The sequence below is a fragment of the Littorina saxatilis genome, linkage group LG1 (genome assembly GCF_037325665.1).
Source record: "Littorina saxatilis isolate snail1 linkage group LG1, US_GU_Lsax_2.0, whole genome shotgun sequence".
In the NCBI taxonomy this organism is placed as follows: Eukaryota; Metazoa; Mollusca; class Gastropoda; order Littorinimorpha; family Littorinidae; genus Littorina; species Littorina saxatilis.
In genome coordinates, this window is record NC_090245.1 from 28,456,542 (window position 1) to 28,474,151 (window position 17,610).

General features: G+C 37.5%; 1 protein-coding gene across 2 annotated transcripts; it reads right to left on the bottom strand.

Moving 5' to 3' along the window:
• Window positions 1-1,339: 1,339 nt before the first annotated feature.
• Window positions 1,340-17,610, bottom strand: LOC138966107 (polyadenylate-binding protein 2-B-like). Of its 2 annotated transcripts, none has more exons than XM_070338200.1 (8): window positions 17,489-17,610; window positions 12,992-13,118; window positions 12,546-12,666; window positions 9,071-9,132; window positions 7,324-7,430; window positions 6,913-7,000; window positions 4,809-4,954; window positions 1,340-3,215 (listed from the first exon to the last, which is right to left on the bottom strand). In XM_070338200.1, the coding sequence occupies exons 2-8, from the start codon at window positions 13,109-13,111 to the stop codon at window positions 3,176-3,178; spliced, it is 684 nt and encodes a 227-aa protein (XP_070194301.1). In that variant the 5' UTR covers window positions 13,112-13,118; window positions 17,489-17,610; the 3' UTR covers window positions 1,340-3,175. The 2 variants fall into 2 exon arrangements, with proteins under 2 accessions (XP_070194301.1, XP_070194292.1); XM_070338191.1 differs by lacking the exon at window positions 17,489-17,610 and adding an exon at window positions 13,219-13,286.

The following is a 17,610-nucleotide window of genomic DNA, read 5'->3' on the forward strand; positions in this document are numbered from 1 at the left end:
TACACAACTTATAAAGTTGAAGAGTAACAGGTATTGGTTTTACTACTAATGAACTAGCGTTGGATAGTTAAACAGCACACCATACAAGGTCTTCGATTAAAGCTCATTATGCATAGGTAGAATGCTGGCAAAGAACTGCAAACTTCAAGGATCATCCTTACTACTCTGAAAATTAAGGTCCGCTACGATTTATTCCCCGACCCGCGTGTGTGGTGGTTGCATGTATGCTTGACTGAGTGTGTGTGTCTGTTGTTACATTTAGTCAAGTTTTGACTAAATGTTTTAACGTAGAGGGGGGAATCGAGACGAGGGTGTGGTGTATGTGTGTGTGTGTGTGTGTGTAGAGCGATTCAGACTAAACTACTGGACCGATCTTTATGAAATTTGACATGAGAGTTCCTGGGTATGACATCCCCGGACGTTTTTTTCATTTTTTCGATAAATGTCTTTGATGTCATATCCGACTTTTTTTAAAAGTTGAGGCGGCACTGTCACACCCTCATTTTTCCATCAAATTGTTTGAAATTTTGGCCAAGCAATCTTCGACGAAGGCCGGGGTTTGGTATTGCATTTCAGCTTGGTGGCTTAAAAATTAATTAATGACTTTGGTCATTAAAAATCTGAAAATTGTAATTAAAATTATTTTTGTATAAAACGATCCAAATTTACGTTCATCTTATTCTTCATCATTTTCTGATTCCAAAAACATATAAATATGTTATATTCGGATTAAAAACAAGGTCTGAAAATTAAACATAAAAATTATCAAAATCAAATTTCCGAAATCGATTTAAAAACACTTTCATCTTATTCCTTGTTGGTTCCTGATTCCAAAAACATATACATATGATATGTTTGGATTAAAAACACGCTCAGAAAGTTAAAACGAAGAGAGGTACAGAAAAGCGTGCTATCCTTCTCAGCGCAACTACTACCCCGCTCTTCTTGTCAATTTCACTGCCTTTGTCACGAGCGGTGGACTGATGATGCTACGAGTATACGGTCTTGCTGAAAAATTGCATTGCGTTCAGTTTCATTCTGTGAGTTCAACAGCTTGACTAAATGTTGTATTTTCGCCTTACGCGACTTGTTTGTAGGTACATTGTATTTGTGTGAGTTAGCCATGAGAATGTGATATTAAAAAGGCTTGTGTTCGACTTAGTAGAAAAAGTATACACTATTGTCAAAATCTTATTCAAGTCAAAACACACAGAACAACATAGAGAATGCAACACATTCATCTCAAATGAAAAAACAAACAATTGGTTGTATTTTTTTTTCTTTTTCTTTATTTTCTTTTCGAACTATGTACAGCATTTTTTTTCCAATCCAACCAACCCCTTCTTTCCCTTGTTGTATACGTTCTTTTATCCCTCTTTTTTCATCCAATCCTTCTCTTTTGTCCTCTTTTTTTTCAAAGCTCTTTTTTTTTTTTAATCTTTTGTCCTTTTTTCCCTCTCTTTTTCTTTCTTCTGTTTTCTCTTTTCATCTTTTTTTTTTCTTCTTCTTCTTCATGCTATCCTTTTCTTTTTTTTTTTACCTGTTCTTATCTCCCACTTTTTTTCCTGCAACTTTTTTTTTTCCAACCCCTGTTCTCTCCTTTTTTTTCACCATTTCTTTCATACCCATATTTTTTTTCTCCTTTTGCTTTTGTGTTTCTTTTCCCAACATTTCTTTTTTCTTCAAAGCATTTTGCCCCAAAAATCCCAAGTTCACGCAAACTGCTGAAAAAGAAAAGAAAATGATTAGAAATGCATTGCAGTGATGTCATTGCTGATGCACCTAACCAACTTGAAACCCTGTCTTCCCACGTTCACACTTCTTTTTTTGTGCAGTTTTCAGTAGAGCAAAGCTGAATACATGTAAAAGTAAAACATACATTCCATTCCATGTGAACAATGTCAACCACCACAGATCTGCCCAGGCTTTCACACAGAATGACAGCATCTTTTCACTTGGACACATACCAAAAATCAACAACCTGGTTACCTGTAATACGCAGTGTGGCAATATGTTTGCTGAATTAATTTTGTAGATTGCCTTGTCCCTGTCACTGTTGATTTAACAAAAACGTGCACAGTCACAGGAAGCAGCTAGGCTGTATATGTTTTCATATGTTCAAGTTTACGTATGCTCTTATCCCATGTAAACAACAACAACGAAACTTCGACAGATCTGTGGTGGTGAATATTATCACTCACACTAGGACTGCACCTTTGATGTTTATAAAAACTGACTTTTCCTCTTGTGGCAAACCTAGAAGGCAAGTCGCACTGCTGCCAATGCTACCAAGACAAAAAACAAAATATACCAAGACCTGGAGAAAAATCCTTACGGTATGGTCTCATTTCCCTTAATCCTGTGAACCTAACTAAGTGATGGAGAAAGAAAAGCAAATTGCAGAAATGTAACCCTAATGCATAAACCTGATCAATTTAAAAATCAGAATTTAAGGAATACAGGCTAGTGAATTGTCCATTCCGGTAATCTATTCATTTGAGAACTCACCGTTTCTTCTGACACTTTCAAAAAGAGCTGTATTTGTTGCCTTTAATTGCTCACAAAAATTACATTTTACTAGAAATTTAATTTCAAAATAAATAAATAAATGCACAATTTAATTCAGAGGTCAAAGTGAACATCCAAACAGGAATTTTAAAAGTTACTGATAAACTAGTTGTTTGAAAGACAGCTTGTTAATATCAAGTCCATGTCACTTTTCCCCTTTTGTCAGATTTTTGTCAGCGATTGCCATGAATTTTGTCAGCATTGATTTTTTTCAAAAGTCCCCTATTGACATCTTGCAGTTATAGATGACAATTATTAATTAACCTATTCTATTTTTGTCCCTTTACCCTCACTCTCAAACATTTATCAGTCCATACTTAAATTCATCCCCTACATATTTAGATCTCTACTGCTTTCTCATTCCATTTATTGAGTTAATTGCTTGCTTTAATTATAACCAATCTGATCTATTTTTTATCCTTTGTGTACTAGTCAGTTTCTCTTCAGCTACCAGAAAAAGAGGATATTACACTACTCTGAAGTTATGTTTATTCAATATTTAGGGATGTTTGAGAAATGATAAAAGTTAAAACAAACTTTAGTTTCAAAATTTGAATCTTTTTTAATTTAATAAAAGCAAAGAAATCCTTTATTTCAGCTGACTTTACTAGTAAGGACTGTAGAAGTTTGCTCTCCCTCGAAAACGCCTGCAAAAGAGCAAAATGTTCATGTGAAATTGTGTTCAGAAGATTATATCAAACCTGCAAAAAACAGAAGAGGTTCCAAAAAACATGGGTTCACATTTTCTACAAAATATACAGAGAAGTTTGCAGACACCAAAGTCACCATGGTACGTGTACCACATATACACACGACACACATTAAATTGACATACATAGCTTTTCAACAAATCCACATTTTGAAATCCCTTCATCCCACCTAAATTTTCCTTGTATACACTGATATGATGAGTTTTCATGTAACAATGGATGAGACTCATAACATTTCTCTGGTCTTCTGCTTTAGCCAGTGAAGCCTTAGTCAAACACTTATCAGCTAACCAGTAAGTTTTTGTTTTGTAAAAAAGGACATGAACAATAATTCATACACAGCAGATCCCACAGCCACAGGCGCCCATGAACATGACATGGCAATTTCCTGTTCAAGCTTGCAAACAGGCATGAAAATGAAGGCGTCACATAAAAACAAAACAACAGATCAACTAAACAGACAAACCACACGCACAAAACATGATCACTTTGCAGATGACAATTTGACCACTGACATATCAGTTGAAAGGAAATTAATTAACGTTAAAATGCTGTTTGATAAGTGCTGTTTGGTCTTTTTGTTGTTTGATAAATTATTTGCCACATAAGCTCATATTTAACTATGACAGTTTACACCATAAAACTGATACTTTAACTTAAAAATCAATGAGCAAATGTCTCAAGAACTCAACTGTACAAGCTTTCTTTTCAAAGATCAAACTACCGGTATGATACAACACTGAAATAACCTTTGAACAAAATAATCTTGTTTCTTTTTTAGGCTTCGTACTTTCAGTGTCATTTTATTTTTTTGGTTACCGGGTACACACACTGTGTTCAACCATGTATATAACCAGAATACTGAAACCCAATAAGTAAATGTTGCAGTACAATTTGTCTTTTGCTACCCAGCTACATGAAATGTGATTGTGACTATACAGTATACTGCATCACCTGCATGCTCTCCTCCCCCCCCCCCCCCCCCCCCCCCCCCCCCCCAGCTCTAACTGTACCCTTAACGGGTTTCTAAAATAGGTATGGCACTGCATCTAAAAATAACCAACTAGCACATTTGCTGATCAGATGAGCGTTCTTTTACGCATATTCTCCTCCCCTCTTATTTAAAGCAAGTAGAACTGGAAGAACTTAATGTGATAATTAACAATGATGGACTGGAAAAAAAACACGATTAAAATATAAAACAACTTTCAGTGTTATGGCCTAACAGAGACAATTTCAGTCAAGAATGCAGAGAAAAATGAGGGAGAAGAAATAAAAGGGCAGCCATGAAGAAAATGTCTGTTCACAAGAAAAGAGAAGCAAAACAATTCTCATATAATACTGAAACTCTTTTGAACAAGCGAAACAGTGATGGCAAGAAATAAGAGCAATGATCTCTCTTTATAATTTATAAATGATGACCTTACCAATAATGACCAAAAGAAATCTTGGATTAAACAAAAATGTTGGAATATTCTCTCTGTCTCATGTTCTGCATCTAATAATGTCCTCCTAACATACTATACTTACCCAAAGCCTCGTCGTGCGCGCGGTGCATAGCCTCCCCCAAAGCCGCTAAACCCCCCTCTGCCTCCCCGGAAACCTCCACGACCCCTTCCCCCTCGACCCCTGTTGGTGGTGCTGATGCCTGGCCTGTTTGTTCTCTTTGGTGACACCTGCATAACCCATTCAAACATGCAAGTGTTCAATTCATCAATAACAGGTTCACAATTTTGCTTTCAGGGTAGAAGACTCAGAGTAGGCATTAGCTACCATGCTTGGAAAATGTGGGTGTCTTGAAGAAAAGGGGAGCACATTCTGACATAAGAAAGGGATGACTGGAATGGACACAAAATTAAGTCTGTGTATTAATGTCTGTTTAAGAATAAATTGTGTTTCGCAAATTTGATGGGGAAGGTATGAAAGTAAACTCCTCAAGGCAAAGAAAATCAGAGATCATCTGAACTGAAGGATTTGGGCGGTAAAAGACAATTTGATCAGGAGAGAAGGATTCTTGCTAACTGGATACACAAGTAATAACAGTACAAACGATTGTGTTCTTTAACAGCAACTAAATTTGAACCCTGATTTCTGTAAGCAATTAGTCAATTAGTGTGCGACAATCTCTTTAAGTTATATCAGGCATGCTACAGGCAAAAAATGGTTTTACATGAAAGAAGCGCGCAGTGGCGAAGCCACAAGCCCGAGCCTGCAAAGCAGGCTAGCCAACTAGGGGAGTCCGGGCATGCCCCCGGAAATTTTTTCAAACAAGAAGAGCAAACGCTCGATCGAGTCACTTTCGCAGTTCTGAATATTATATGAGGCATCAGATGGACAGGAAGAAATTGCTATTCACAACACAATGAGTCACGTTCACATAAAATTTGAGCCCGGTCACTTTTATAGTTTCCGAGAAAAGCCCAACGTTAAGTTGTGTGTTGCCGAACAGAAAAGGCTAGTTATCTCCCTTGTTTTTCTGATAACGTTCGTAAAAGGCTACAGATGTAAATACTTTGATGTAAAGAATAATCCTACAAAGTTTCAATCACATCCGATGAACTTTGTCAAAGATATAAAATGTCTAATTTTTCCTTTGACGCTGACCTGTGACCTTGAAAAAGGTCAAAGGTCAACGAAACCATCGTTAAAGTGTAGAGGTCATTGGAGGTCACGACTAAACAAAATATGAGCCGGATCGCTTTGATAGTTTCCGAGAAAAGTCCAACGTTAAGGTGGTGTCTACGGACGGCCGGCCGGCCGGACAGACTAACACTGACCGATTACATAGAGTCACTTTTTCTCAAGTGACTCAAAAACGGTTAAAATCTGTGCAATCTGGTGCATTCTGGGCATCATTTTCAGGGCTGTAATAGTGTTGTGATCTTGTTAAAAATCCCATTTTAGCCTCCCCCCACCACCATTCAACACACCTCCAAACTGGTGAAAACAACACTACTGTAGACTAGTATGTATTCACCAGTGCACTATACTACAGTGGTGGTGTTTTCACCAGTTTGGAGGTACACATGAAAAGGGTTTACAAGTCACAAAAGCATTGAAAAAGGTTACTGCAAAAAAACAAATGCAAGGAATGCCGCTTTTGCCGGATTCGTTCTTCTTCGTGTCAGCCTTCTTTTTTTCCGGCGGGAAGGTGTTTTCAAGCCAAGCCCAACTCCATTTGTTCTTCACGCCGGAATCAAATGGTCCCGGCGAATTTCTCTCTACAATATCTGGGCGAAACATTTCGCCAAAACCAACGGCCTACATCCGCAGAACTAGATTGGGAACGTTCTAGATTCAGAACGGCAAGACCAATGACGGGCAACGCGCGTGCGCTGGCTTCATTGAGACATTGGCTTCATTGAGACAGGCGCCCGGTCGCGTTGCGCGATATTCACACGGATCATTTTTGCGGAAATTTTTCAACTTCCTCGGAATAAATTTGACTTTCCCGGATTTTGAAAACGGCTTTCCCGGATTTCAGGCAATTCTCGGAAAAGTAGCATGCCTGTATATGCTCTCTGTCAAATCCTACATCTCTGCCTTAGCACTCCATGAAGTTAGCGATCTAACTCTTGCCTGGGTGAACACAATAACCTCACAACACTCTGTTAAAAATCAAAAGGAAACATACCTTGATCTGTCTGCCTCTAAATAAACTTTCATCCAATGCCATGGCAGTGACCACTGAATCTTTGTCCGCAAACTCCACATACGCAAACCTTGGAAACAAACAAACAAAATTAAAGGATAACGCTTGAGGACTTGTCTTTAGTACTTTCACTTAATAATAATATACAAACTCAATGCAACTGTGATTGGAAGTTATTGTATTTGTATCACCCCCTTTTACAAACTGGCATTTACATATATTATATGCTCAAACACATACTCGGTTCAAAAGATAACCAAGAAACTTTCTGCACACACACACAAAATTTAAAGCTGGCAGCAGATAGCAAGTAGTACAACGGAACAACAACACATGAACACAAAAAAAAGAAAGACAACAAAACAGAAACACGACTTGAGGAAGGTGACCTACCCTTTAGGATGACCGGTGAATTTATCACAGAGAATGGTGACCCTGTTGACTGACCCACAACCATGAAAGTGCTGCTCTAGTTCTTCTGCTGTAGCACCATAATCCACCTGCAACATGGTACAGTAAATCATCGTTCCTATACAATTATAAAACTATTCTTTTCACAGTATTTAAGTTTTGACCACTAGAATGTTTATGTCCGGTTAAGGCGACCCATAGACCAAGATAAAAGTCTGATCTGTATCATAACCTTTTCTTCAAGTGCAGCACTGAACCCTAGATAAAGCTTCTCTATGATTGCAAAACGTGTCCCAACATTTTGATCAGTGAAAAAGATTGAATCATAGCGTGATCATAAGTCTAACATGCAAAGCATCATTTCAAAATTATGGGACATGTGTTTTAGCCATGGGATTTCACTATCAGGAATGGGAAAATACCAGTATCACTATCAGCAAAAGGTGTGCAACTGTATGTGAGTGTGTATTGGGTGAGGGACTTCATTACTGATTTAGTGCTCACTGCCCTATCAAGTATCATCACTGATCGGGATCATTCAAGTGCATCACTGAACCCTAGATAAAGCTTCTCTAGACATGATTGCAAAACTTGTTCCAAAATTTCGATCAGTTAAACAAATTGAATCATAGCATGATCATAAGTCTAACATACAAAGCATCATTTCAAAATTATGGGACATGTGTTCTAGCCATGAGATTTCACTATCAAGAATGAGCAAAATATGCCAGTATCACTATCAGCAAAGGGTGTGTAACTATGTGTGTGTCACTGTGTGTGTGTATTGGGGGAGGGAGTGGGGAGGGACTTCATTACTGATTTAGTGCTCACTCCCCTATCAAGTATCATCACTGCATCAGGGAGATTGCTACCATTTTTTTCTTCAGCAAATGTGCCACATAACTTGAGGTAATTTGCGGTTAAGGGCAAACATAACGCCACATTTCTACTACCTTGAACTTGTGTTAAATTAAAGTATTGCAGCACAAACTGGTAAATAATGAAACAATACCAGAATTACTACTCAGCATTCATGGAAAATTCTGCAGATCAGGAAAGAAAATGTGCTGAATAATCAGGATTATTCAAGTGCAGCACTGAACCCTAGATAAAGCTTCTCTAGATATGATTGAAAAACTTGTCCCAAAATTTTGATCAGTTTAATAAAAGATTGAATCATAGCATGATCATAAGTCTAACATGCAAAGCATCATTTCAAAATTATGAGACATGTGTTCTAGCCATGGGATTTCACAATCAGGAATGGGCAAACTATACCAGTATCGCAATCAGCAAAGGGTGTGTAACTGTATGTGTGTGTGTGTGTATAGAAGAAAGAGGGAGGTATTTCATTACTGATTTAGTGCTCACTGCCCTGTCATGACTGCCCTATCATCACTGCATCAGAGAGAATGATACGATTTTTTTTCTTCTGCAAAATAATGTGCCACATAACTTGGTCATATTTGCGGGTAACGGCATACATAATACCACTTTTCGACTTCCTTGAACTTGAAGTTATGCTAAATTAAAGTATTGCAGCACAAACTGGTCAATAATGAAACAATACTACTCAGTATTCATAGAGAACTCTGCAGATCAGGAAAGAAAATGTGCTGAATCATCAGGATCATTAGTCTAACATGCAAAAACATCACTTCTGCAGAGCTTCAGTTTGACACTGTTATGTAGAACAACAAACCAGCAACTGTTAAAAAATTGTACTCACATTTCCAACATACACTGATCTTGCATCAGCTTCCATTTTTTCCTCCGCTGATGGAAAAGGTGCTGAAAATTTAAAAAAGAATCTAACTAAACAAGTGATAAACAAATACCTAGCTAATCAAGCATGAATTGTGAAAATGCTATCAAAACATGAGAACAAACAGTATTCTTTTCATTATTTCGAAATAGAACTGGGACTAGTTACAAAACAACGCCACAGAAAAGAAAAATGACTAGCCCAAGTTTGCACTCAACATGTTAACAAAAATCTAAGAAAAGTCTGGCAAAGCCCATACAATTGCAAAAATAAAGTCCAAGAAAAAAGATAAGAAAAAAATCGAGGTGCTTGTGAACCTCTGTTGACTTCGTTTTAAAATCACTGTGGCACATAACTCATACTATATGGCCTTAAGTCTGAAATGGTGTCCACAGCTGAAATAGCTGTGCAACCTTGGCTCTAACCTGATTTGTACATCAAAGAAAAATAAAATCCTTGTAAAGATTAATGAGACTTGTAAAACAAAGTATGAAGTACACACCTAGAGAAACATTGTGTGCTCAGTTGTTGTTTTTAATGAAAATGTCGCCATTATCTGAAGTCAGCAGCACTACATTTTGGCCATTTTTTGTGACATGACCTTACAGCATATTGAAACATGGTCTACTCTGTCATATTTATGGGACAGAATGTCATGAATGACTTTTCACTGAGCCAGTAAAACTCAAATGTACCTTTGACAAAGCAAAGTTTTTGAATTTTGTCAGTGAGCCTGCAGAAAATGGGGAGACAAAATTTCACAGAAAGTTCATAACTATTTCCGTAAGACTTCATTTTTGTTCACTGATCAGCTCTAAATAATAATTAAAGATTGAAACCTGATATATTTTTGTAAATAAGTATTTTACAGTATGTTTTGCAGAGGTATAAAACATAAAAAGGGTTGTTTGACTTGTTTTTGCATGTTCAAAAGTAGTTTGAAGTTTACGTGCAGATTTTCTTGTGAAAAAAGAGTTATGAACTTTCCAACCTTTTGCCTTATAAAAAGAGTAAATTGACTGGTTGGGGAACACCTAGCTTTGTAATGCATTTGGATCCACTAGCAGCAGTCACACTGAAAGTTTGCATCAAGTTCATTCATTGGTGTTTGAGTAATTGAGAAATAAAAAATTCTTGTGAGAAAGTTATGAACTTTCCTACTATCTCCACTGAAAGTGTTTTTTGTCCTTAAATGCTAGCCATGAAACTTAAGGTTGTAGTGGAACAGCAATTTTGCATATAAAAGTACATTAGATTTAGATACTAAGCAATTTTTGTCACTAAAGTCAAGCAGTATGCTTTAGTTAGCCATTTTCTCTGTGTCTTGCGCACTATTTTTATGTGAGAGTTACTAACTCATGTCAAAACCCAAAATATATGTAAAATGACTATTTTCAGTTTCCAAATTACACTGTACCATGATTTTCATCACAAAAAGAATCTACTGGCTGCTGACTGTTTCTTTCTGAAGTACTTAGCCGTTTTGTCATGAAGTTCATAACTTCACATAACTCAAGCTCATTTTTCAAGGGCGTGTTTAAAATAATGCCTTGTTAATAGCAAAAGAGTACATTTGACTTTATCTGGACATTTTGTAAGAAGTTTTCTGAATATCAACCCTCAAAATTACATTTTGATAATTCCAGCATGAATCTGGGTTGACTGCACGGTGTACATAACTTCACATCAACTGACCCTCAGCCCCACGGTGTGAAGTTATGAACACATGCCATGAGTATGATTTATACACAATAATTAATTTACTACACTAAATCACTACCTCAAATGATGTGCTGCTCTTCTCCAGAGTAGGCTGTTACAGTTTGATGTCATTTTTATTTTAATTTACCAGCAGATTTTAGTACGTAGCTTTTCAGTTAAATAAATGATGTGAAGTTATGAACACACAGTCAGCTGACATAAACACTAACTAAATAATGATTTCGGTAACAGTTTTCATGACTGAGTTTGGTTAAGTAAATCATTAAGTAACAAAACCTTGTTTAGAATTATTTGCAAGAGACTTTAGTTAGTTATTTTAGTATAAATGTGTGATTGATGTGAAGTTATGAACTTTCACAAGTTTCAAACAATTTGTTTTATTTTGGCAATTAAAATCTGATTTTGTAATATAAGTGCAGCTTTAGCCTATTGTATAACTCTGTGTTCTCAGTTTGTCACTGTTTTGCAAATATATTATACAGTAACTGTACTAGAGACCAACATAACAAAAATTCTTGTGAAGTTATGCGCACGCTCACATTTTATGATTTTTGTTATCGTTTGTTTTCACAAATGTTTTACTTTTATTACTTAGTTGTATGTTGATTACAAAGAGTAGCTGGAGAGAAAATAAGATGACATATGCACTTTCTTACTTTGGTTTGAATTAGCCATAGTTTGTGATGTCACGGTGTGAAGTTATGAACTCCCAGGACATTCTAAAAATACTTTCAGTTTCTGCCAACTCTTTGAGTCAGACAAACATTTTGGTGTATTGAAATCCTTTTGATGGTACTTTTCAAGCACATTTTGCACAAAAACAGCAAAATTGTAGATTTAATGATAACTTATGCCAATATTTGCTGTGAAAAAATTGTGACAATATTAATTTCTATAAATAATACAGATAACCAAAACATCTTCTCCACACTTCATCTTCAAAAATTACCTTCATGTTCCAGCTCACCTTTTTCAGATTAAAAAACAAAACAAATTGTTTCCTGCCTGTATAAATTAAATTTATTTTACCAATAAAAGTAAATTATGTGAAGTTATGAACTTCCCATTAATGGAGTTCACATCTGCATCATGCGTGGCCAAAACAAGTTTAACTTGCTTGAAATGCAAAGTAATTTGCTGTAGCAATTTGCTCAGATGTCTAAAACAGACCCAATACATACATGTAGCAACAATGATTTAACAAGTCTAAATTTTGTGACGGTGTGAAGTTATGAACTCCTGCAAACTTTTAAACCTGAATCTGTGAAGTGATCAAACATGAGTTTTCTTAAATCATAGCTGTTCCTTGCGTATTTATGCTCTAAAATACATCTCTATTTTCAAAACAAAGAAAATGTTCATTTTTAAAATTGATTTTGTATGTCACAAAAATGGACACCTATTCTGACTTTGGGCCATATATCGACGTCGACATGGAATTTATACATGATCTACTTGGATGAAAGGGCTTTTGGCCATTCCAGAAATAAGATGCAGAACATTGGCAGTAAAATTCAGATGGTTGCACGTTTCAGCACATTATTTAAGGATTAAGATTTGTTGTTGTGACATGTCACTTTTGTCAGGCATTGTTGGAACTTCTAGCCTATACATTTCACTTTCAGTACTAAAATTTAGTAAGACACGAAAATCATGGAAGCAAACGCAATATTTTTTAAGTCAAAATGTAGCTGCTCATAATGAGATATCAACTCACCGGAGGCAGCAGCTGTGGGCGAACTGAGGTTCATCTGTTTCTCTACTTCACTTTGCATTTCTTTCAGCTTTTCTGCTTCTTCCTCCATCTCTCTCACTCTTGCTTTGATGGCCTCCAGCTCCTGTCGTATGTACAAATAACACAATGATGGAATCGTAATAAATCTAAGAGCCGACAATGTTCATCCTCGTCCTACTCCCCACTTATTAACAGCTCTGTCAAAACAAAGACAAAGTGAAAGAGGGAAACAAAGACTGAAAGAGAGAGGGAGGACAGGTGTGGCACTGGCCGATCGACATTTCCAAGTTGATTTCGAATCATTAAATATAGTCTATAAAAATTATATCATATGTTTGCTAAATCCTTGCACTTATTGATTTATCGCCTAAAGTATGCCAAGAGTTACATTATACATACGTGATTGAACAATAAATTAACTAACTTACCGGATCTTCTACGCCACTGTCTTCGGTAAGAACCGAAGCAGCGGTTGTATCGCCCCCATCAAACGATTCTTGGAAGGTGTCATCCAGAGCAGTTCCATTGCCATTTTCAACGTCGGCCATGATGAATCTAGTAACAAAAGACAACAAAGATGTTAAACTTCTCCACTGTATACTTTATCAGTCGTGAATTTATCTAATACATCCGATGAATATTGATTAAAACTCACGTTAGATTCAACTGCTAACTATCCCGAAAGAGTGCTAAAGTACCGGAAATGACCCGCTGACCTCAGAGTATGCATCAGAGTATTTCCCCCTTGAAAAGAACCCAGCAGTAATCTCCCTTCTGCTGTCTGCTAGATCAGTGTCTGATCTCTCTCTCTCTCTCTCTCTCTCTCTCTCTCTCTCTCTCTCTCTCTCTCTCTCTCTCTCTCTCTCTCTCTCTCTCTGCCCTCCACCACCCCTCCCGTGTAGCTTAGCCCCGGCGTAAATATTTATGTTTATCAGTCTGTCAAGTGCAAGTATGTTTGCGGCGTTTGTCGGTCTCCTTTTGTGTATGAGTGCGTCTTTCTGTTGTGTATCATCCCTAGCCTATGGAACGCCGTTTGGCTCATAACCTGTGTACGTGCACAAGATAATTAATGCACGTGCATTAGTAAATATTTTTCACTGGCATAATAAATACTATTATTTGATGCATGTGCATTAAATATTTATTCCACGTGCGTGCATTAAAGATCGTGATCACAGTGAAAAGGTGAATTACTGCGCGTGCACTAAATGTAGGTGTCACGAGGTTAAACTACTCAAAAACTCGGACCAGGAATCCACACAAAAAACTACAGTTGTAGCATCAAGCGGCCTCAAGCCTCAAGGGTAACCATTTTGAGAAATTGCGGAAATAGGAAACAGCTCTACGAGAGCTGTCATTTTTCTTCAGATGTCCGTTGTACAGTAATTCTTCACTTTATGCACAATACATTTTCTGTCGTTTCTCTCAATATGTATACCTTTCAGGGATGGCTAAATCGTCCGCCCGATTGCCAGGGGCGAGTAAACAATCCGCCAGGCTAGTCAGAAAAACAGCCTGGCAACTTGCCCGGCTGGCCAATGAAAATTCTGGTCAAGTGCAACAATGTTGGTTGTAATATTGAGTTTTAAGGCCATATAAACACTGCAGATCAACAGTGTGGTATGTACCGGGCCAGCAAAATTTCTGCCGGGCTAGTGACTTTCTTGAAGTTACTCGCCCGGCTGGAAAGTTCCAATTCTAAGATTTGGCAAACCCTGCCTTTCTTTTTACATTTAGTCAAGTTTTGAATAAATGTTTTAACAAAGAGGGGGAATCGAGACGAGGGTCGTGGTGTATGTGTGTGTGTCTGTCTGTGCGTGTGTGTGTGTAGAGCGATTCAGACCAAACTACTGAACCGATCTTTATGAAATTTGACATGAGAGTTCCTGGGAATGATATCCCCGGACGTTTTTTTCTTTTTTTCGATAAATACTTTTGATGACGTCATATCCGGCTTTTTGTAAAAGTTGAGGCGGCACTGTCACACCCTCATTTTCAATCAACTTGAATTGATTGAAATTTTTGTAAAGCAATCTTCGACGAAGGCCGGACTTCGGTATTGCATTTCAGCTTGGTGGCTTAAAAATTAATGAATGACTTTGGTCATTAAAAATCTAATAATTGTAATAATTTTTATTTTATATAAAACGATCCAAATTTACGTTCATCTTATTCTACATCATTTCCTGATTCCAAAAACATATAAATATGTTATATTTGGATTAAAGACAAGCTCTGAAAATTAAAAATATAAAAATTATGATCAGAATTAAATTTCCGAAATCGATTTAAAAACAATTTCATCTTATTCCTTGTCGGTTCCTGATTCCAAAAACATATAGATATGATATGTTTGGATTAAAAACACGCTCAGAAAGTTAAAACGAAGAGAGGTACAGAAAAGCGTGCTATGCAGCACAGCGAAACCACTACCGCGCTGAACAGGCTCGTCAGTTTCACTCCGTTTTGCACAAGCGGCGGACTACGGTCATTGTGAAAAAATGCAGTGCGTTCAGTTTCATTCTGTGAGTTCCACACGGCTTGACTAAATGTAGTAATTTCGCCTTACGCGCCTTGTTTTAATCGCGGTGGAAATTCTATGCAGCAATAACGCAGCTTTGCAAGTCGTACATTTTCCGTTTAAAGTTTTTTTTTTTACTGCACCGCTGATTTAATGCACGTACGCTACATCGATGTAATGCACGTGCACAGGTTAAGAGCAAAACGGCTTTCCGGCATAAGCCCGAGTCCACGCCTCCGTGTGAGGACTGTACCCGACCGTACAATAAGCTTAATTACTACTGAATATACCACTCATTGTCACCTAAACGTTTGCATGCTAACATATGATCTCACCATGCATAGATCGAAACCTGCTCAGCTGGGCAAATTGTGCTGTATAATTATCAGTGATGATTTTCGTCACGTTGAGCTGATCAGTTTGGTTGAGGTCCGAGTTAACCACATGTATTTATTTAGCCACACTCCACTTACTCGACTTAGTCGGCAGTTACAATCTGAACACTGACATTAATTTTCTCCCATACCTCTGTAAATACCCATACCGCATACAAGTCCTCACCATACATTTTTTTCTTCTGTCAATGTCACAGAAAAATAGATTTTACTCGGAATAGAATGATTGTAAGAATGTTCAAATATCACCATCATCATCATCCTCCTCCTCCTCCTCTTCTTCCTTCTCCCCACCCCCTTTAAACTGTAGGTTATATGTTCCAACTCGCTGATAGGCAGAGACGACTAAAAAAAAATTATGCATCTCAGTGCGGGCCGAAAAACTTAGCTGCTTGCGGACGAAACTTTCCATCATATGTTTCTCTTCACCATCCAATGGATATATATATATATAAGTGACTTTTATCAAACATAAGTCAAACATGCCACGGGATTAAGAGCTAAGAATGTACAATGCTACAGTTAAAAGTTACCTCACGGTGTTGTACCCATAAATATTGTGTGTGAAATACCGGGAACAAATTCGTCAACCGGTCAGTCCCATCGGTTTTCATTGCATCTGGTAGGTTTTCATATCAGAATAAAGCTATCGCGCTGTTATCATACAACGTAAAGGCGGAAAAATTCCTTCCCGTGTTGATATTTCGGCTCACCATCTCATGCTCTATAGAGATCTAACATGGGATAAGACTGTCCTTTCACTTGGTCATATACCAAAAATGAACGGCCTGGCGGATTATGACTTTATTCAGTAATTCTGCAGAAAAACAGAAATGCTGGAGAAAAACTGTTTGTTTCTGCAGCATTTCTGCATAATGTCATCTTTCGCGAAAGCAATGTTTTTTTCTGCAGTAAAACAGTTTTACTGCAGTAAAATTGAAATCAAGAATGCTGCAGTAAAACGGTGATGTTTTCTTCAGCATTTTGGAATTATTCAGTTATTCTGCAAAAAAAACCAGAAATGCTGGAGAAAAACTGTCGTTTCTGCAGCATTTCTGCATAATGTCATCGGTTCGCGCGCCGAAGCGACGGGTTTTTCTGGAGCAAAACATTTTACTGCAGTAAAATAGAAATCAAGAATGCTGCAGTAAAACGGTGCTGTTGTTTTACTGCAGAAAACCTGTTTACACTTTTTCTCAGTGCAGCATTTTGTACTGGCTCATTATAATGTTGGAGCACGCGAGCCCCCCTCTGTCGAGAGATGGACTCATCCAGAATTACCAATAGTTGTGCGTGACACGAATGTATTTTGTCTGTCTGACTTTCTTTCCGCTAGAAGTTCAAAGTTTCAAATTTGAAATTGTTCACGTTCGGCCGCCATTGTGAAGTTGAACTGATATTATGCCCTTATGCTACACGCCTTCTGATTGGTACATTGCGGAACAAACTATTATACTATGGGGCGACGAATACAAACGCTACTTTACAAGGTCGTTCGTTTTTCTCCAGAAAAACTGTCACAGACTATTCTGAAGAAAAAGTTAATCGCAATAATGCTGCAGAAAACCAAGTAAACATTATGCTTCAGAAAAACTGTTTTACTGCAGTAAAAAACGTTGCTTCGGCGAAAGATGACATTATGCAGAAATCATGCTGCAGAAAAGACAGTTTTTCTCCAGCATTTCGGTTTTTCTCCAGAATAACTGAATAATGTCATAATCCGCCAAGAGCCAGTACAAAATGCTGCAGAAAAAAATGTAAACAGGTTTTCTGCAGTAAAACAACAGCACCGTTTTACTGCAGCATTCTTGATTTCAATTTTACTGCAGTAAAATGTTTTGCTGCAGAAAAAAACGCTGCTTCGGCGAAAGATGACATTATGCAGAAATGCTGCAGAAAAGAACGGTTTTTCTTCAGCACTTGTCTTTTCTGCAGCCGACTAACTGAATAAAGTCATAATCCGCAAAGGATATATTCCTGCTAGGTGGGAAGATCACAAATTGACTTACCGTCTCCCGCTAGACTGAAATGGGAATAAGCGTCAGAAATTGCTCAGGCAGGTCTTTACTCTTCGCCAGAGAAAATCTCTCTGCTGGAAAGTCAGTCACTCTCCAGTGTTATGCATCACCGA

Coding starts and splice junctions, on each gene's coding strand:
- LOC138966107 (XM_070338200.1), bottom strand. CDS start 13,111: ATGGCCGACGTTGAAAATGGCAATGGAACTGCTCTGGATGACACCTTC. Junction 9,133..12,545: donor GCCCACAGCTGCTGCCTCCG/GTGAGTTGATAT, acceptor TTAAATTTTCAG/CACCTTTTCCATCAGCGGAG. Junction 4,955..6,912: donor TTAGAGGCAGACAGATCAAG/GTATGTTTCCTT, acceptor TGGGTTATGCAG/GTGTCACCAAAGAGAACAAA.